The 22,960-nt window shown below is 37.3% G+C and overlaps 1 protein-coding gene across 1 annotated transcript in view; it reads left to right on the top strand.

The window, feature by feature from the left end:
- LOC145672094 (retinal homeobox protein Rx1-like) overlaps positions 1–21,665 on the top strand; it is an 80,467-nt gene extending 58,802 nt beyond the window's left edge. Inside the window, exons 3-6 of the mRNA XM_081741356.1 lie at positions 9,229–9,352; positions 13,257–13,380; positions 17,996–18,088; positions 19,551–21,665. Of these exons, the coding sequence (XP_081597482.1) occupies positions 9,229–9,352; positions 13,257–13,380; positions 17,996–18,088; positions 19,551–19,801 (592 nt within the window). The 3' untranslated portion in view covers positions 19,802–21,665. The remainder of the gene's footprint in view (positions 1–9,228; positions 9,353–13,256; positions 13,381–17,995; positions 18,089–19,550) is intronic.
- The last annotated feature ends 1,295 nt before the right edge of the window (positions 21,666–22,960 follow it).

Genomic DNA, 22,960 nt, shown 5'->3' with positions numbered 1-22,960 from the left:
TATAACTCTTTAATAAAAATAAACAGAACGTGTCCTGGCATTTTTAAAAATGTGTTTTATGAGCGAAGGGGGGGGGGGTTCTATATATTGGAAATTGGTAGAGGGTTGATTTGTTGTAAAAATTATCGAAAACGATTGATATTAGTTGAGGAACTAATTGAGGAATGAAAACTACAGTCCTTTGCATTTTATACCCACTGCTTTCTATTATAATAATTGCTGAAGCTGGTGTTTAATATATGGATCGTTCAGAGCATAAGGCAATCAAACCATAAAGTTGTGAGAAAAATTGACATAACATTTGTATTCCAAGCCTAATTTCATGGGCATTTTAAATTAGTACGGCATGCTTAATTATATGGAAAACTAGTTTTTCTTTCTTTTTTTCTTACGTTGGTCTATTTTATCTTGATTTGATACTTTCAAATTTCATCCTGTTTTCTACTGAAATGTATATGTAAGCCAAGAAAGAAATAATTATATATGATAAATTTAAATTCATCTTAATTTGAAAGATGAGAAACACTTTACCATTGTATATCGTAAAGGTCAGATCCACTGGTATTGTAACAGAGCGGTGCTTGAGCGATTGACGGTAGGAATTCAAACTCCGATAAGTGAAAATTTCACAGTCTTGTTTTATTTCAAGTGTAACCTCTTTAGTCAATGGGGAGAAGGACGTGGATCATGGGTCAGAGTTGATTACGTTGGTGGGTCGGAGTTGGTCACAATGGTTCAGAGTGGTTCATAGTTGGTGGTGGGTCCATTCTGTATTCTACCATTAATTTCATAATTCGAAATCACTCTGTCCTTTAGCTTAAAGACACAATCGTGGAACGTAGAATTTAATATTAGTGATGTAATAAGCCCATAATGGGTCGCTTCTTGTTTTACCTTGGTGCATTATACTTTTGCAATGGTAAGACAAGTTTTTACCTCTTCTGGGTAGTTTCACAGTTTCACATTTGTAGAGGTGGTCACGGAGTTTTCAATGAAGGATTTATTACCATCTTGAACACTCGCTATTTTGCACAAGTTAGCATAAAGACTCGAGACTCCTACCATTTTTTTAAAAAAATTAGTAATACTCTTAAATGACTTACTACTTGATTCCCCTTGCCATTTTCAAATTTTGAGTTGCACCCCTCCTGAGACCCTCCGGGGAACCTTGGGGCATGTCTTTTTCCTCGACACGGGGTACCTTTCAAATTATAAAATACATGTTTTCCGGTGTTGACATCTGTTTCATCGTTTCAGACTTTTATTAGTGTCAACGGGCTTCATGGATACCATGCTTCTTTATTCTCTTAGTTTTCAGATACAAGCCCCCATGCCGTAAGCGTCAGTGGACCACCGATGCGCAACTGGCGGCCTTTCGCCAAAAGTTGGATCCCGCAGCTACGATCCGTGGTGGCCCCACTTCGGTTTTAAAAATTATACCACCAGCGGCAGAGACTCGACGAAACGCCAACGAACCACAAAATTCCTCCCCCAAAATATGTTAAATCGCCCATATGCTTGATTTGTTTATATTCAGGTGAGTGCAAAAAACACTAGGGGAAAAAGCAAGTATCCCAAAGTGGGCGCGAACCTTCAACCTTAAGTTTACTTGCCGCATATTCTTCTGACTTCGCCACGGAAACGATGAAGAAAATCTCGCTTGTAGAAGAATAAATTGTTGAGGTCTTAATTTAGCCAATCAAACAAATCCCTCTATCTTGAGTTCTGTGAGATGGTACTGTGAACCATTTCGAGATTTATTGCTTTCTGGTGGGGTACTATCTATGTGCAAAATTTGAGAAAATCGCCGACGCGCACCTTCGGAAACTCTCCTCTTGAGTGCAATGTTGACCAGAGATGGTGTGGGTCAATGAAGCCTTGATCCACAACATACTGACCCAGCACACATCGTGACCCACAATGACTCAACACCCAACGTGAACCATTCACCCACCATGACCCACTCTGAACAAACCACCAACTATAAAAAACTCTGAACCATTGTGACGAACTCCTACCCACTAAAATGCATCGTCATTAAATTTGATCCATTATCCACACCATCCTCTTTACTGACTTAAGAGGTTATATTTGTACTAAACCAATTTTTTCCAGTAGTTAGCTCCTCTAAAAACTCATAGCTTGCATCTCAAAAGCCAAGTAGTAAATCCTATTGCCATTGTTACAACTGGAAATATCAAAATCCGAAAGAGCCTGAACTTCTTTCTTCATTATAACCAAATGAAAAAAAGAAGAAAAATAGAGATCTTAAAAGTAAAACGTAGACAAACTTGCCAGTGTTCAGAAAATGCTATCTAGAAGGCACTGAGCAGAATGGGTTGGTGGGTCAATGGGTTAGTGTGAGTCACAATGATGGTGTTTCGCAGTGGGTCACACCTTGTTGACCTACGATCCACTGACCCACTCACAAATCTTGACCCATTTGACCCACCGACCAACTCAATCTCTGATTTTACATTTAGTATATCATTTAAAAGACGAAACATACATCTACACATTTTTTTCTCGATTGCGAATAGCCTTGATAAAAATATACGAGTTGAGATGGTAATTTCTTCTTAAGGTGAGAAATTGATATGATTAAAGAGCCCATCTTGAAATGGTTACAAACTACATTCCAAAGTTATTAGAAACGCTTTCGCGACCCCAGAAAACTATTACTTCGACAAAAATTTAAGTAAGTTTTTACATTTTATTAATCATATCTCCAAGCCCCTCATCCTGTGAAGATGGGGATGACTTTGGATATAATGCCATTGAGTGCCTCACTACTCATCTCAACGACCCAGAAAACAATGGATAACACTCTACAATCAGTCATTTTACACTATTTTTACATGTCACTCCTCCCAACTTCCATCCCTTGAGGTATCTGAATTCCACAATATTTTTTTTTCTTAGATTGAAAGTAATATGTATCCCATGTTAGGTAAAAGTTGCTCCAGACATTCCGGAGTTTCGCTGGAATATACACGTATACATACATCAAAACATTTAGAGCTGTGTGAGCAATGCTTTCGATGTTGCTCCTGTAAATTCAAAATCCAGGTGGCATAGTCGCTCATACCAAAACGTGGCATTCAATAACATTGTGTTTGTAATAGTGTCACGAACTCAAACTATGGATTTGACACTAGAGACATTTTATTTTTCATCCTTTATCGTCCGCCAAAATAATGGGTGTTGAATCGATTGAATTGATTTTGAGTTTAACGTCCCGTCAGCAGTGAGGCTATATGAGACGTAGACCTACTAATTAACGTAGAATCCGAACTACATGAGCTCTCGCTGGGGGCCGAATCTGGGTCTCCCACACCGAAAGCGTGTGCGCTATACGCTTAACCACAAAGGAGCTTTACGATGAGAGTTAAATTTGGACTGTAAGTTGCTTTCGGAGTTGTAATTATTAATTTCTGCAACAACGAGAACTATGGATTCGACACTAATATCGATTGCTTTTACTTATATATATATATATATATATATATATATATATATATATATATATATATATATATATATATATATATATATATATAAGAGGCGGAGAGAAAGGGACCACATCCATATACAAAAGCCTTGCAGATTATTGAACTGAAATCCTTTGGAAAGAAATCCTATTCTGCCTTCTTTCTCGAGTATAAATAAGTCTCTTAGACATGACTTCATGTTCGTAAATTTCCTGTTTACATGGTTTGGGGATCGGGAGTTTTGTGTCTGTAACGAAGATTGGAGTTCGTATAATAATTTCTGTTTATACCCGAATAGTCTCTTTACCTTTCAGAAAGCGTAAATCACTTGCTGTAAAGAGAAAATTCAGAAGTAACTTCCGATGACAAATAGCTGCAAATAAATACACTACATAATTTATTCATTTCGATGATATTATTTTCTTAATTTGTATTTAACATTCACATATATCATAGAATACCAACGTACTGTGAACACCTGTTATATTTTAAACATAATAATCACTATGTTCTGCAATGATTATATGTTATATATATATACAACTGACGTATTTTAATGTAATTATTTTATATAATTTTTCATGCATTGCAGAAAATAGAATTTCATAAAAAGAAGCATTGCCCCACATGGGAATCGAACCCTCAACCTTACGATTTATAATCCATCGGCGTACCACTGAGCTAACACAAGCGCTTTTCGAAAAATAGTTCTAGCGGTATATAGCGGTATTTAAGATAATAATTACATTCATATCCACTGCAAACGCTGTTTTTGTTCTACTTTGACTTTTATTTTAGTACTCAGGAGAGAATAATGTTCTATATCTTAACTTTCACCATTCTTTTACATATGGAAAGATTCGTTTACGTATCTAAATGTTCCATTAAGTATGGAGAGCAAAATGACAAACAAGCATGTGCTGACATGGCAAATTTTTACTTTGACTCCAACTGTGACTTCTGTTCAGAATTATACTATAAGTACAAGGGCCACAATGTTACTATACGATGTTAAGAATTATACTATAAGTACAAGGGCCACAATGTTACTATACGAAGTTAAGAATTATACTATAAGTACAAGGGCCACAATGTTACTAAACCTATAAGAACCGATTAAAGTCACAGTTGGAGTCAAAGTAAAGACTTACCGCTGACATAATACGAAGTTTCGAAATATTGTATGATTAAGTATTTCAATCAATGTTGCTTTTTACATATAATTGGTAACAAGTCTTATTATATTTAAAAGAAGAAAAACACATCTGCAAGATTTTTCCCGATTGCAGAGGTTGGCTTCGAGGTACGAACCTGGTTTACTTTTTCCCGAAGATACCCGAAGTTGGACTTAGAAAATTTTTGCCTCAAAACAGCAATAAAGAATGCGCTCAACCTTTTTGAGACAAGGTGTACATTACATACAAACCTGTGTATGCTTAGACCAGATGTAACAAACAAGGCTGCCAAAGAGTGTTTACACATTAGACTTAAGTCTTAGAGTATGGGTTTGCCACATGAAAATTTTAAGTCATGCTTGACAGGTGTGTAGCCTTATATTATGTATTATTGTCAAGTCTGAAGCTAGTTTTAGATGGAAACATTTATCGTAGCAAAAATCGTATCATCGATATCCTACCGTGTAAAGTAGCAAATGTTATAGCATTTCCCATGCCATGGCATATCCTATGGCATTTCTTGTCGATAGAACCTACGCTATTTCATACCATTTTCCCCAGCATTTCTGGTCCGCTTACAGCGCCGTGGTGTGATAAAAGGAAGCAAAAGGTTTTGTGCCAAATATCCATGCTCTTTGTTTTGTGTGGAAAATTGAATTGTAGGTAAGAAAAATGAGTTGGAGTAGGGACCCGGACGCTATTATGATGTTGATTGAAAAATATGAGAAGCATCCTTGTTTGTACAAAGCTAAAAGTTCTTTGTATCATAATAAGCATATGCGACAAAGGGCTTTAGAAGAAATAGCGATTGAAATCTGTTTTTGAAATCGGAGCCATAATTGCGCTCTTCTCCAGTGATTTGTTTGCTACGTCACGACAAGATGCTTATCAAAATGCTACCATGTAAAAGCACTAGAGATCATATTATACGAGAGCATTGGCAGCACATCTGCTACGAGAAATGCTACGATAAGTCCTTTCGTCTAAAATTAGCCTGAAACAAACTTACAATCAAGGAACTAACAAGTTCGCTAAGTCTAGAGAGATGTGTAGGTGCGGCCATGGCCCATATGGGAGAACAGTATTCGATCTTGGGTGCTATTAGAGTTTTATAGAATGTTGCTAATCATGTCACAGTGCGTAGTTCAGTGAATCGGTAAAGGAGCCCCAGCATACGCAATGAAATTAAGCTAATCAACATTTCAACCATTACTTAGGTTTATTGTATCCGTTTCAAATCACATGTAAATTAATGTGTAGCCAAATGATTTTTACAGAATCAATTCAGAAATACAAGTTGAAGAAATAGTTTGAAAAGTTGGCAAGATCAGTTATTTTGCAAGCTTGAATTCTTTGTGTTTGAAATATGTTAAATTAAGTTAACCCTTTATTGCACGAACTAATTTTGGTCGTGTTGAAATTATTTTTCTTCTTTATTTCTTTATGCATTACGTAGATAAATGAATATAATATCCAATAATATGATTTTTTTATGTTCTTACTTCTGGGGTATCAAAAAATTACAGTCTAGATGTCATGGTTGTATTACACTAATGAAAACAGAGTTTAGTGTCAGCAGAAAACATGTGGTATGGAAGATTATGAAACAATGTTTTTTTTTTTTAATGTTAGAGAACAAAAAAAAAAAACGGTTTTATGAAAAAATTTACAAATAACAAACGTGCACGTTTTGTGCTTTCTATATGCTTTCTGAAGCTCTCTGTCCGACCTATGCCACTAGACGAAAACTGGGTGGTAGATAGCTTAACTCCATTAGTGCCACATGGCATCGGTGTGCGCTATTCGCTAATATACACGTTTTAAAAATATCATTATTATTGTTATTGTTATTGATCTACTATGATGCCAATTGGCATCAAAATGCCTTTTAGGGTTAAATACTTTTGTATATGAGACATATAGATTACTGTGTATATATATAATTATGTAATGATAAATCCTTAATCTCTGTACCTCAGATCCAGTAGAGTAAACAGAATTTCATGAAGCACTCGAACTCATATTTTTTATGATATATAATAAATATTTATTTTTCCACAATATCTTGATCAAGAAGGTTAAATCCCGAAAGCCTCTTGCATACGCCAGTGTTCACATCTGAATTTAAAGAATGCCTTGAAAGTTTAAAAAAAAAAAAAAAAAAAAAAAAAAAAAAAAAAAAAAAAAAAAAACTGGATACCCCAAAGCCAAGGGTATTTTTTTGCGGGGAGAAGGGTGCAACCCCGGTTTCACTGCCATTGCCGATGCGACTTTCCTCTCATAGAACTCTGGAGTCATGACCAAGGGTGCCGATCCTGGGGGGCCAAGGGGGCCAGGCCCCCCAAAGCTCATGTGAGCCCCCTACTGTATTTGTGAATATACAATATTTGGCATAATTTGAGTGCAATTTGTCTTAAAACATCTTCATATATATATATATATATATATATATATATATATATATATATATATATATACCGATTTACTGAGAAATCGGCGCCCTTGGTCACGACTGGCATAGGTGATTGCTATTCAAATGAAATGTATGTTTCTTTGCAGACATTCGTAATATTACATTTTGAAAATGTAATGTGATAGTTCTTACTCTTTATTAACTTTACTGTTTGTATTAGCATATTTGTAACGAATAAATGCATTTGAGAAATTAACAATAATACCAGAAATTATCGGAAAGTAAGGTTACAAAGCCTGGAGTGAAACGTGTAATATTATTTTACACTACCAATACACCAACAGATAGTGCATACATTAGGTTATTTTTCGACATACCGGTAGTTTCCGTATCGGTTCACGCACTTGTCGCATACTTGTGATAAGTTTAAAGATTTCCTCCTGGTAAAAATCCTGTCCTTTCGTGTTCAACAACATTGTCACGAAGTGTTTCACCTTCTCCTCTGAAACGAAGCGACAGCCTCCAAGGTGCTCCTTCAAGTGCAGGAATAGATGAAAGTCGCTTAGGGCGAGGTCCGGGTTGTAGGAAGGGTGGTCGATGATATTCCAGCGAAACTGCTTCAAAAGCATGGTGCTGGGTTGACCACTGCGCTCCTCGTCCGTGACGTTTTCTCTACCAGCCGCTAATTTTCGACACCATTCTACGACATGCTGACGAGACATTACAGTCTTTCCATACATCTCTATCATCTGCCGGTGAATTTCAGCCGTAGTTACAAGTTTCACTCACAGAAATCGAATAACTGAGCGGATTTCTTTGCGAGACCAATTTTCCAAACGAGTAGTCATTTGTGTTTACCTACAACTAGCGCCGTAAGTGGCGGGTGGCTGAAACTCTGCACAGTTGCCAACTCCATGTGCTAAAATTACCGCACACGCCTCATTCCTGTATAACAGACGAAACTCCAGAAATATCGGCCTTGTAACCTTAGTTTCTGATCCTTCCTGGTATAATAATATAATACAACAGCAAAAAATATTATAATCGTAACATATAACAATACTTCCGTTATGCGGGCACGACGTTTCTGCCCCATTACCAGGGTAACCCGAAAGACAAAATACTTCAACATTGAATCATTAAATGTAGAGTTACTAAGTACACTATACCACATGTGATTTTAGTGGCATTACATTTAGCACGAAGAAAAATCACGCCAAATCACCCATATTCATATTCATGCATGTTGAGTGAAAAGATTCTTAACTTTACTACTAGGAATGCAATGGATATACCCGATTGCAATGAAATGAGCTGAGCGAGCTTAAACTACGTAATCAGGAAGCGTTTTTCGGTGATTATTCCTCGATGGTACATCGGATTTTTGATTTCGACCTATGTTGTCACTCAGCACGACATACTCTATCAGCGTGCTAAGTTTGGTTGAGATCGGCCAAACGGTCTAGGAGTAAGCGTTTTTCGCTGATTATTCCTCGATGGTACATCGGATTTTTGATTTCGACCTATGTTGTCACTCAGCACGACATACTCTATCAGCGTGCTAAGTTTGGTTGAGATCGGCCAAACGGTCTAGGAGTAAGCGTTTTTCGGTGATTATTCCTCGATGGTACATCGGATTTTTGATTTCGACCTATGTTGTCACTCAGCACGACATACTCTAACAGCGTGCTAAGTTTGGTTGAGATCGGCCAAACGGTCTAGGAGGAGTTCGCGGACAACCAAACGGCTAACCCGAGTATAAGAGCTTCGCTTCGCTCAGCTCAACAAGAAAAAGCACTTAAAATATTTCCTTCTACATCGATTAGTTTTTAATAAGGTATATACAGTACAACCTCGATTATCGGACACAATTTTCGGGGTATTTCTCTGCCCTTATTCAACCGATTTACAGCAAATTTGGAGGGTAAGCTTCTAGGACTATCTAATTATGTCACCCAAAATTTGAAACAGATCAATCAAATAGGGGCTGAGAAATAGCCTGGAAACTGTGTCGGATAATCGAGGTCCTACTGTATATGAATTCAAAAATCATATGTAGTCAGCTTTTCTTAATCTCATAAAAATTTACATAAAAGTGTATTGATTTTATTGCATATATTTCTCTATTTCTGTTTTCTATAATCAACAGAACAACCTTTACAAACTATCAGCTGGAGGAACTGGAACGGGCCTTTCAAAAGACACACTATCCAGACGTTTTCTTTCGGGAGGAGCTTGCTATGAGAATTGATCTGACTGAAGCTCGTGTTCAGGTAACCACATACTGTTTTCTTACTACTTATATCTAATTGACTTGGTATTTATAAACAATAATAGCAATGCGTTTGCCCAAACATAAAAAATCGCCATAAATATAAATGTAATCTATTTACCTGCATGATAAAATTTGCAGGCTAAAATGCGATAAAACATTGCTAACAGAGTACACGTTAAGATTATGACACCATAAATACGTATATCAAGTGCCATAATATAGACAAAATTGAATATTGAATAAGAGAGGACATAAGGATGAAGTTTCTTCAGGTGACAGAGATAAATATTAAATAACAAAGTAGAAAATAAAATATAAAGTTGAATTTTATCTCCAAGAATACTGTAGCCGATGTTTGAAGTTAAAACAATTTCATGATTTACAGTAAAACCTATAAACTTCGCCACCTCTCTAAGTTGGCCATCTGCTCATCTTGGCCTGGTTCGTCTTCAACCTACATTTTCCAATAAGACATTTATTACTCTGTAAGTTGGCCACCTATCTTGGAAGTTGGCTGCATTGAAGCAATGTTTACCCTATGATGATGATGATAAATTTACCTGCATATCTTGGCCACGCAAAATACCGATTTTTTATTTTTCTTAAGTCTTTCATATTCCCATATGAGAGGCAAATGTTCTGTATTTGTGACTGGAGACAAAGAAGCCATGGATTCCCACAATTTGTTCTTGGAGATCAATGGCCAGAACGCTACCCTGATAAAGGGGTGGTGAAGGAAGATGTGAATAAGAAAAAGCATGTATAGAAATTCAGGAAATGGTTGTACGTATTTGTTTACCCTATCTGTTTTTTTTTTTTTTTTTAAATCATTAAGCAGGCTGCTACTTTACAAGAATCTTGTAGCTGTCGTAAAAAAAAATTCTTGCAGTCCTACATTTCTCCATGTAAACAGTCTTGAAAGAAACAAACTTTTTTCATCTTGCAAGGAGTCAAACCATGTGCAACTTTCTGGGTCGTCTTGCTTGCTACCTGCTATCGCCCCCGTGCTGACACACACACGCACACACACACACACACACACACAAAAAAAAAAAAAAAACTTTCGCCGCTTCCGAAACAACTTGTCGCCACCTGACAGCTTGTCGAAAGGTAAAGAATCTTTTGAGATATGAATTCCCTTAAGATTTTTTCAAGATATCTTTTGCTCCGAGGGAAAAAACTTGTAGCTCATTAACAACAGGTAGACAATATTATACAAGAAGTACAAAATTAGAATGTGCATAAGTGCCAAAAACAATTAAAGAAATGCAGCTAGAATGAATCATCATGAAATAGGTATTTTTTCTAGTACTGTATATTATTATGAATACTCTATATATATTATTTAAAAGTAGCTGTTGTGCTATTGCTTATTAAAATTTTACCATCATTTAATACTAGAAATCCTATTCTGAAAATACACCAATCAGTCTTATTTTCTGTAAGTTGGCCACTTTTCAATGGAACCGATGATGGTCAACATAGACAAGTTTCATTGTATTTGTGTACTCTTTTCCAAAAGGTTTGTAATGGACATTACATCCATTTTGTATAGATGAAATTAGTGGGATGGCATTGGCGTAGCTACGGGAATGCGGCGTAGGATCGACACTGCGTAGCATCGAAACTGCGTACGATCGAAAAATTCAGCTCAAAACCTGTTTCGACGCTACGCAGTTTCGGTCGTATACAGTTTTGATCCTACTCCGATTTTTCCCTATATAACTTCAAAAAAAAAAAAAAAAAAAAAAAAAATACTATTACTTAATATTCTGTGATTATAAAATAATTGTTTTTTTATTGTTCGATCATAAGACCTTATCTGTTTTCGATCCTACGCCGGTTTTAGTTTCGATCGTACGCAGTTTCGGTCGTACGCAGTTTCGATCATACGCAGTTTCGATCGTACGCAGTTTCGGTCGTACGCAGTTTCGATCGTACGCAGTTTCGATGCTACGCAGTTTCGATCCTACGCATGTAACCCGTAGCTACGGGGTATACCTGTACCCAGTGGCGTATTTAGGATTTTGTTTCGGGGCGGGGGCTATGCACAACACGTGAATAGTCACTTATATTTTTCCATTTGAGTTCCGACAAATTTTAATGAAATTTTGCATATTACAAACTCATTTGGGGTGCCTTGATCCTGATAGCCACCCCCTAAATACGCCACTGCCTGTACTCATCCTAATTAAATGCTTTAATTACTTTCTTTTTTTTCTTTCTCCAATTGTCCTGGATTTTAAAATGTTGTTATCTGCAATTCTTCAGTTCAATGAAATAACATTTTTTTTTTCTAACTTTTAATGTACTTGAAACTCAATAAAATACCACATGAAAACTTCATAGTGAAAGGGTGGGTCGGATTTAATTATCTTCACGCACACCCATATGAAAAGTTTACATTTAATTACCGTAACTTTGTATGAGTAGTCCCGAGTTCAATTGCCTGTAGAGATATTCGGTCGAAAACATGTAATATCTTTTTCATGCCAGACATCCTGAGTAAGTTTTTTTCTCGACTTTCCACATTCACACCAGACAAATGCCGGGATGATACCTAATATACAGTCCGAGGCCGCTTCTTTCCTTCGTCATTCCTTTCTTCATTTCCCCTCTTCCGCGGACAGTGTGCGTGCCGAGGGACGTCATTCCTTACATGACAGGCTTAAATCCATAGTTACCCGTAATGCCCAGAAATATGTACAAATAAATAAAATTACCTTGTTGCACAACCATATGAAAAGTTTTGCTTCAATTACCTTTCGACACATCCATAAAAATTTGTTTTAATTATTTTTGTGCATATTATTTAGAATTGAGTTGATTTTGAGTTCCACATAAGCTCTCGCCGGGAATCGAACGCGTGTCTCCCATGCCAAAGACGCGTACACTAACAGGTTAGCAACGAAGGAACTCTGCACATATTATTTAGAAAATGAAATGAAATCTTTACGTCCCACGGTTATGCCGGTTAGACTAAAGGAGACGGTGATGATGAGAGATGAGTGAAATGGTGGAATGAAGAAAGTGGGAGCAAACGGGAGAACCCCGAGAAAACCTACGAGCAAGGTGTTTGTCCACCACAAAGTTCACACGGCGCGAGCTGGGATCGAAACAGGGACCCCAAGCACCGGAGGTGAACGCTCTACCACTGAGCCACCACGCCTTCTCATATTATTTAGAGTACGCACATCTATTGTGAAGTGTTCAATGTAGTACATTTGTTCTGGCGTTCCATTTCTTTACATTCAATTATTTTCAGATATACTAGGTATGAACAGTGCCATGCTGTGGAGAGAGCGAGCGGGGCACCGGCCTCGGGCGCCGAAGTAAGGGGCGCTAAGTCGGGAAATTGAAAGGAAAAAAAGAGAAAAAATTATCTGGAATATTTTAGATCAACAGCAGTATTTTTCAATCAAATATTTAATTTGACCAGGGTCAGATTTTTACTTTATGCGTCCCTCTCCCTAGACACTTGCTAAAAGCGCCCCACTTGTGGATAAAATGGAAGGAAAAAGGTAATAAAAAGTGCTCAAAATCAAGCAAAAGCAGGGTTTATTTTTGAAACTTTTTACGCTTCGCGGCAACCACGGTGGCGCTTCGCAGCTGATCTGTTGACCTCACGTGTATGTACGAGGGCGCCGTTGTATACTCGTCCCGGGCGCTGATTTTCCACGGCACAGCACTGGGTATAAAACTGAAAAATGTAAATCTATGACAGAAGGTCCTTCAATGTATCTTCAACTCTGAAAACTAAGGATATTTTCTTATAAACTTTTCTGCAAAGCAATATCAAAGAAGGTGTATCAGCTTGAATAAATTATAATAGGTGAGATTTCAATGTAAAATATACTATATTTTAATTTTCGTATTAAATTTTCTGCTCGTCTGTATTTCAGGTATGGTTCCAGAATAGAAGAGCAAAATGGAGAAAGCAGGAAAAAATGGCGGTGAAACAACAGCAACAAGGATCAATTGTCCAGGGTTCATCTCCTCTTGTTCAAAGAGTGGTCTCAATTCCAGGTACAAACGAGTATTAATTATCATATTGATAAGGGTATCAAATTTGAAGTACAAGTATAAAGCCGATTCAACTTTATACTATTATTAATTATCTTTTTTACAATCGCTTTTAGTTAGTACAAAAATATACTCGGAAGAAGCGTGACCAGTGTAGATTTTAACGGATGACTCAGGGGAGAAATCCCCCACCGGAGTGAAGAAATCCCCCTGGTGTGCTTCCAATCGTGCCCTACGTGGATTAAAAGTACTTTTGCAGTAATATTTTTGCCCCCAGTGTATTGAAATGAAAGTTCTCCCGGGTAAAATCCAGCGGCGGCTGGTACTATATGTTGCATGGTTGTGCAACCGGATATTTTTTTTAATACTAAAAATATTTTTAAGTATTAAAGTAGTGTATCAGTAAAAATAAACCTTTGCTCTTGAGTGCAAAACAGTATTGATGCATTTCTTTTAAAAAAAAACTCAATTAAAAAACTGAAAGAAAGAGAGAGATTTACATTTTCAGTGACAGCGAGCGTTGCCACTGGAAGCAGTAACATTGAGCATATGGTAGCGAGCTCCTATCTCTTAACATGGGGAAGTGGATTTATACTTGCATCGCTCCTATCTTCCCGTATTAGCGGCTTGCAGTTGCACGTTATTCCACAACTGGTCAGCTTCTGTAATAGTTGCGAATTCCTCCGCTTAGCAGCGCTTGACTCAATTGATAGGGTGAGGGAGATACAGACGCTTGGAAGAAAGAAGTTATTCACAAAATACGAACTCGCAAAGAACAAATATGTTTGGTAGTAGCAGGGACGGATCCAAGCTGAAAGCTTGGGGGGGCAGTCGTTCGAAGTCAATAATTTTATTTAACATTTATAATACAAAGGTAAACAGTTTTATTTTTAAAAAATCCTATTCTGGGGAAGGGGGGGTGGTCCGATCGAGTCTCGAAGAAGAAAATGTCTTACCACTGGTCTAATCTAACTCTGTGTCTTTCGTGCACATGATCTCGTGTTCGATTTCTGGCGGAGAGCCCAAACTATTAATATCAAATCATTCACTTCCAATACTCATCTGTCTTCTTTAGCCTAATTTGCTGGAATGTTAAACTATTTTATTTTGATTTTCGAAGGAAAACATCTTAGATTCCATGCTTCTTTATACTAGAACAGCAGACAAAAATACGTGGTTTCTGAAAATTGACATTTTGAACCGTATATTTATACAAAGAAATGCTATCAAAATGCATATTGTCGGAGAAGTGTTTCTGGACCCTAAAGAAAATAAAGCGGAAAATGTTTGCGGTAGCGATGCTTTCTATTCAGAAAAACTTGTCGAGCACCATTTCAGATTTCAATGGTCATAGAAAAATTTGAAGCGCAAAAGAACAAAAAAAGATCTTCCATTCTAAAATAATGCATAGTTTATATAATTAATAATTTTGTTTAACTGCGTGCTTGCAATTTTCTTGCTTTTTTTCTTCTTTTCGGATTAACGCCATCATTCATGACTTACAGCACATGCTATATATTCCATTTATCTCATATTCAATAACATGAGCGTAGAGGTTTTGTATAAAATAGTATATAAACGTACATTGATAGTGGTTGTTTTTTTTTTTTTAAAATGAAATGAAATCTGTAAGTTTAACGTCCCACGGTTATGCCAGTTAGGCTAAAGGAGACGGTGATAATGAGAAATGAGTGAAATGGTGGAATGAAGAAAGTGGGAGGAAACGGGAGAACCCCGAGAAAACCCACGCACACGGTGTTTGTCCACCACAAAGTTCACTTGGCGGGGGCTGGGATCGAACCCGGGACCCCAAGCACCAGAGGTGAACGCTCTACCACTGAGCCACTGCGGGCCCCAATTTTTTTTAAAAGAAATAGCTTATATATTAAATCAATATTAGAAAAGTAATTTAATCAATAATATACAAATAGAGCTTAAAAGACTTTCCTCTTCATAGTTCCTGATTTTTTTTGGGGGGGGGATAAGACTCAAGAATGCTGGGGGAGGGGAACACTTGCGCGTACCTAGATATCTTTGATATTGGAACATTGCAACCGGTGCTTGTACAGACCACGAACCGCTACTGGCTAAAATCTAAAATCATCACTAAAGATGGAGGATCTTTTAGCAATATGAGTAGCTTATCAATATGTCCAAGGCAATCCCAGATCAGTGTTCGTAAAGACACTGACTCAACGACTGACTCAAAATTTTCCCTGTTTAAATAAAATTTCCCCTAGTTTGTTGAGTGTTCAAATTTCTATGATAGGTTATGTGATAAGATTAATTTAGCTATATTAATAAGGGAAGTCCTAACCACATTTGCTTTTTGCTTCTATTTTTTTCTTTTTAATGCACTTTTTTAAACCACAGAAATACAACCAGCAATAATGGGTACAAATTATGCTACTTTAAACCAGTGGCGTAGGGAAGGGGGCAGAGGGGACGGGCCCTCCCCCAAAGAGGTCCGACAATGTACTTTGGTACTTTGATGTTTGTAATTTTTTTTATATATTTTTATGTTTCTATATTTTTTGTTTGTAATTTCTCTATATGTACCTATAACAGCACTTGCCCCCTCCCAAACACACATCCTGGCTACCTTACTGCTTTGAACGGACACACAAACTATTGTTATTGTATTGGTTTCTTTCTAAAAAATTCAAGCATTTACATCGGTTAATCAGTCAGCACGAGAATTTCCCTGGATTTTCAATGTTTTATCGAAAAATTCCCTTTTTGCTAAATGTAAGTATGAAATTTCCCTTGATTAGGAAAATTTCCCTCAAACTATGAACACTGCCCCAGATATCTCCTAATGGTTCTTACATCATTATTCGCATAACCTCAATTTACCCTGACTAAGAGTGTCGCCATCTGCTCTATGTCAAGAAGTTCAGGAATACAATTACATACACAAGTACCGGTATTATTTTGCATACAATGAATGATTAATACTAAAAATATGTTTGTATATTATGACTGCTTACCACAATAACTTTGAAACAATAGTTTTTCAATTAGTTTAAAAAGCTTATACAATATGCTACGAAGTTCTTTAAAAGATGTTGAGCCGTGTGGTATGATCAGATGATTCATCAGTCACCATATTTCAAACCACGGGTATTTTTTTTTCTTGTGTGTGTGTGTGTGGCGGACTCTCAAAGAAGCATATGATCCGCAGTGTCTCAGCCCAATCGTAAAACATGGCGGTTGATCTATCATGATGTGGTTCACACTATCCTTGTTTTCAGTAAGTCCTGCGCTGACATTTACCGGTCGCGTCACTATCCGTGATTATGTCAGCATTTTAGAGAACCGTGTACATTATATCGTCCAGATGTTTTCTTTTTCAAGCAATGATGTCACATTTTAGGTTAATAATGCGCCTATTACCCAAGCTAGAACTGTTCGATCGTATTTTGAGGAACATTGGAATGAACATCTTCTCTGGCTCACCCATTCTCGAATCTAAACATAGGTCTAATTGAACATCTGTGATCCGTTTAGAGATTCGAATCCGGCGCAGATTTCCTCTGTCTTTTTCTCTTATCGAACTGAGTAATGTACTGTACCACACACATGTAATATTTCACTTGCTACCATTCACGACCTCTACGACTCCATTCCATGTTGCATGTTCTGAGGGCAAATGGTGATCCAATGGCACATTAACCCGCTAAGTTGCACTGTTTTAGGTTTCTTCATTAAATTGGTATGCATCTGTACTTCATAATTATGTGTTACATTGTGGCGAACGACTTGGAGAAGGTTTCACATTTCAGCGAGGTAACAACTCGAACCATACGTTCAACCTCTGCGAGTAATATGTACGAGACTTAAGTTAGAGAAGAAAAAGAGTGAAAATTATGATGAGGCCATCACAATTACCGGATTTAAGTCCAATCGAGCTTCTCTGAGATGAACTCTGTAGATTCCTACAAAAGCCTACAACACCTCGACCAATCAACATTTTTAACCAGCTTCTTATTTAGTTCTATCACATATAAAGTACTTTCCATTAGCAGAAATGGTAAAAGAAATCAGAATCACGCACAAAACAAAACTCGAATGATAAAATTCGACATGATAAAATGAGAACTGAAATATAAGAGGAATTTTCTCAAGTACAGTAATCGCGAGTAATTGAAAAAATACGGGAAACTCTAAAAGAACACACTTATTGGTAATGTTGATGGTAGGAAGTCTGTGCCTAACGAGTCTTTTATTTGAAGATAAAGCTTATATAACAAAAGAGCTTACTGTTAGTAAACAGAATTTTTTGTAAGCTATTGAACACTGCATTTAAGTCTAATTTTGGTCCGTTTTCCAATAAATTATTTTTAAAAAGGCATTACTTTTGTAATTTTTTCTTTTCTTGTCTCTCTGTTCCGAAGAAAATATCTTCGGAATTGGAAGTTGGAATTTTCTTTGGAGCAGAGATGTGTTTTTAGAAATTTCTTAACTATAGAATTTGTTCTGCGCGCCTAATTCGTTATAAAGATGATGTCATTATACTATGCAGGTCTACTGGTTAACAGCACAGTTCTTTCCAATTAATTAAACTTAGTATTGGAGTAAATTTACTCATGTTAACAGTTTTCAATTTTATTTTCAGCCTCCTCAGGAAGTCCTACGTTGAGCAACGACTCGCCTGTATTTTCTGCTCCAAGTTTAACGACAACCATCAGCGGATCAACGTTGTCTTTAGGTAAAAGTATTGTTATGTTAGACCATTTAGGCGCGATCGTAATATTGTTTCAAAGATCCCATTATACTACAGATTGAATATGTACGATGCTACGCTTTTTTTCTTTTTTTGCCAATGTTCTATTTCCGTACAGTATTTTTACATAATTAAAAAAGGAAAAAAGAACTGTGCGATAGCATTATCTATAGTATAACTTTGGATTAAAATACTTATTCTTATCACTTTCATCCAGGCCCATATTCAGGGGGGTCTAGGGGGCGGCCCCTCCTAAAATTTTCACGGTAGGCTTGCAAATCAACTATAATATTGTGATGAACTATCATATGGTTGGATCGGGGCCCCCTAACTTCAGCCGGGCTCCCCTACATTTTTGGGCTGGCTACGGGCCTGCTTTCATCCCCACTGATATAAAATATCCAAATGCTCACTGTCGTTTAATAAAAGTATATATATCTCATGACAACTTCTCAGTATGCTTACTTCATTTTAACAGAGTGAAATTCATTTCGAAAGAATTGTGGAATGCATATTAATGTGGAATGCATATTAATGTATGTAGCCCGTACTTGAGTAGAGCCATAAGGCAGCACAATAAAAAAAATTAATAAAAAAGTTTAAAGCGTAATACGTGGCGAAAAAAAAAAGAAGTTACGGAGATCTATACTGAAAACAATGTTGGTACAACAGTGCAACGTAGTTTCTTGTTACGACGCTACTTGCGCTAGGAATGTGGGCAACTGCGCAATGGCTGGCAGCACAATACATGCATTTGGTTCTTTATGCCCTACTCTATTCCTAGTGGCTCAATGTATGCAGACATTGCCGTACTGTATCGTTTAATTTTATACCGAATATGAACAAATAAGATTGATGAGCGCAAAAATTTTCTTGACCTTAGGAGGCGTAAAATACATAAATACGGCCCGAGTACATATAATCCTGTAAAAATTTAAATTTTACTGGCGACGTGATTTTAGTAATTCTTCTCGGGCTAGCAGCCAGGTATCCGACGTTTCGGATGCAGTCGCATTCATCTTCAGGGATTGTAATGAACTTTTAATCCTAACGTGATGGACACTTTCTGATTTCACATCTCACTCTATCTTATAGTATTATAGTACTTAATTCAGTTTAAACTTTCTCTGCACCAAAACCAGTATTGACTAGCCCCTTTCAGTTGTAAGTTTAACGACTCTTTCAGCACGAAAGCTATATAGAACGCGGACTTATAGATTGACAAGGAATCCAAAACACGTGAGTTCCTAAGCGGGAATTGAACCTGAATCTTCCACACCAAAGGTGCACATGCCAGGAAAGAGGATATTTGATTCTTTAAATTTGATGTGATGCATTCTAAGAGTTTTCTGACCAAGTGTTGAATTTTGAAACTGAAATTTCCTGAATTTCTAGGTTTGTATAAAATTTCTAAAAAAGACTACATAGACTTTATTTTTCGTTCTAGGTGGAAGCACTTTCGCCTCTTTAAGTCCAACTGCTGGTCCAACTTCATCATCAACAAGTATGTACCTGGGAATGGATTGGCCCCAGGGATTTTCTCCAACCTTACCCTCGCCCTCTCCACATTACCTGACGAAGCCTCTTGGCGAGGACTTGGATGGAGACATTCTTCTCGGGGAACAACGGACCAGCAGCTTGTCACAACTTCGACTCAAGGCCAGAGAGCTTCAGACATCAGCGGTTTCTTCAGATTGACGCTAACATCATATCAACAGAATAAACTTCATACTACCAGTGCGTACTACGAGAATGTCTATTCGAATTTACAATTGTTAGTGAAGATACAAATTAAACTGTCTTTGGGCAAATATATACGCTGTAAAAATCCCTTCTTCTTAAGATAAAAATTTTAATTTGAAATGGGACGGAAATAACACTTTTAGACAACTTGCCTAGTTAAACCAAGAATACGGCTTTTTGATACTGTAAGAAGTCAAAGAGTGTCTTTGTATCGGAAGAATATTAATTGGAAGAATACCTGAGTAATGAAACCGTAAATTTTCAGATTTTGTATTAAAATATCCCTAATTCTTTATCTATTTCTTCACAATAGAAAAATGAAATCTTTGAGTTTTACGTCCCACGGATATGCCGGTTAGGCTAAAGGAGACGGTGAAGATGAGAAATGAATGAAATGGTGGAATGAAGAAAGTGGGAGGAAACGGGAGAACCCCGAGAAAACCCACGCACACGGTGTTTGTCCACCACAAAGTTCACTTGGCGGGGGCTGGGACCACTGAGCCACCGCGGCCCCTATTCTTCACAATAGATTATTATATTCTATTCCTATAGCTATTGCCTAATAACGAGCTAGTTTTCCATACCTTTTTTTTGAAATCGAGGGCAAACAAAAGGCCGCACTATCTGTGCTCTACTGGTTTTGTGATCCCAGCCAGCCAGCTCTGTAGTTACATGGACAATCTTGAACCTTCCTTCAAACTGAATACTAAAGCATAATGAAATGCATGCAACTAGCCGAAGTATCCGTTTCTTTTACAAGAAAGAACAGTTTTATAGAAAATATTTAAAAGGTATATTTGAAACCAAGGCGCCGATTTCTCCGTAAAATTTGGGGAGGGGGGGCATTCGGATGCAGAAGGTATATATATGAGAATTTTAAGACAAATTGTATTCAAATTATGCCAAATATTGTACATTCATAAATACAATACGGGGGCCCAACATGAGCTTTGGGGGGGCCCTGCCCCCATCCCCGAGGATCGGCGCCTTTGAAACTCCTTTTCTCTTTAAGATATGTATTTGAATAGAAATGGTTAATAGTCAGCTCGATCCAAGTGCACACGTTCGACCCAAATATTCAAAAATTCATTTCAAGTGGTGCTGCCGTCATTTTCTGTGGGGAAATAAAAAATGAAAACTTTTCCCGCCTTAAAATATGCATTTCAATCAAAATGTAATGCCAAAAAACCCGGGCCATCCCAAATGTTATGTTTACAAATTCATTGTAAACAGTTCAACAGGTTCCTCACTTTCGTCGTTTTATAAATACAAAATGGGAAAACTAATTATAGAAATTGCCCCATCACTATCTTCAGAAGCGGTATTTTTGAAAATATTGCAACACATATCCACGCACTTTAATGAGGAGTTTATATGCCCAGTTTCATCTATCTAACTTCAGGGATTGCTGAGACACGCTATTATTTGAGCCATCTCCATACTCTCTTAAAATACGCATTTTGATGAAAGCGAAATGATAAAAATTCGGCTTAAGCCAAGTGCTAACAATGTTTCAAAATTAATTTTAAATTATTCTACCGTGTGGATATATGTAGCGGACAAGCATTCTTCTTCCTATAAAAGACTAACAGAATACTCGTTCTTCGCACGGGGAGAATACGTTTCATTTTGGACATAAAGAGCTGAATTTAAACTACATCGGAAGTGTCACTGTTCATCTCCGCAACCCCGAAAACTACCGATTTGATACTAATATCGGTCATTTATATATACAGGGTGGGCCATTTTAATTAATCCACGGAAATATCTGAAAAATGATAAAACATAGAAGAAATTTTTGAAGTACACGTTATATATTGCTAAGGGGGAAAACCAATTCCGCCAAAAGTACCCCTCCTCGCCCCCCATAAATGGGGGTAACGAGGGGTAACTTTGAAATGTCAAATGGGAACATGGGTCGAGTAATGCCTCGTTCGAAAGGTCTTGGAAAACTAAGAAACGCTGTACCAAAAGATGTTTCATATTGTGCACCCGTTTCAAAATGGCCGCCATAATATGGTTCGGAAACTCCAGTACCCGTAGTATGAAAACCATGGAAGGTAAATGAATGGAACAAAATTGAAATACGTAAATATCATAGGGTATATCGAATGATGTAATCCCTGTGATCCCAGTGGCCTCCCTGAAGGGGTCTTGTGGGCTAACTTCAAAATTTCAATGTCCGACCGGACAACAGTTCGGGCGCACGCTTGACCTACCCAATGCTGTTTGGAAGGCAGACTTCATGCATAAAGAACTGGTGCACTAAGTTAACGCGGATGGCCACAGTTACATTTTGATTAACTATTAGCATGCATGTCATATTGTGAGCTTGAGGGACGAAACGGTGTGTACGTATATCCCCGAAACGCTTTCTGAATAACCAGCACGCATTGCATAAAAGTTTCTCGTTTTTTAGTCACTACAGCGTCATCCTTACAAACAAATGTTTCAACCACACCATACCTATTTGTAAGGTTAGCCTTAATTTACGAATTAAAGTAGAGTTCTCGTTTGAACTTTCACTTTACTTTCCACCCCACTCACATACAGAGCGCAGCGAGAGATTATTTTGCAGGACTTGGATTTCTCTCTATACATTATGGCAATTTTACTCTAATATTTTTATCTCTGTCGTATTATTCTCGAGCCTTGGAACGCCTCCGTGGTTTTCCTATTTAATTTTCGTTATTTTCATTTATGTCTAACTGTATTCATACTATGGGCACTAGACGTTTTCTTAGACACAGTCACCATGTCTTTGCCATCATTTTGAAAACGGTGTCTCATGTCGAAAATTTTCTTACAGAAGCTGTTTGATATTAATTTGTCTATGTAACGTGATGTTACTCGCTTCAAGCTGCTATTTGAAATTTTCAAGTTGGCCCCGGATACCTTTCAGTTGGCCCTTGGAGTCACCCCGACAACACCTCTCGATGTGCCTTACGTCAGTTAGCTACTCCAGTTTTTCTTTTGTTGATTTATCTCCAATCGCTTTCATACTACGGGTACTAAACCTTTTCTCTGACACGGATACTATGTTTCGGCGGCCTTTTGAGAACACTGCCATTTCACACCAATCGTTTTCTCCTGCAATATGTTAGATTTGGCAAG

Source organism: Thermobia domestica, chromosome 15, assembly GCF_964235325.1.
Source record: "Thermobia domestica chromosome 15, izTheDome1.hap1.1, whole genome shotgun sequence".
NCBI lineage: Eukaryota > Metazoa > Arthropoda > Insecta > Zygentoma > Lepismatidae > Thermobia > Thermobia domestica.
This window is presented reverse-complemented; position numbering and strand designations above follow the sequence as displayed.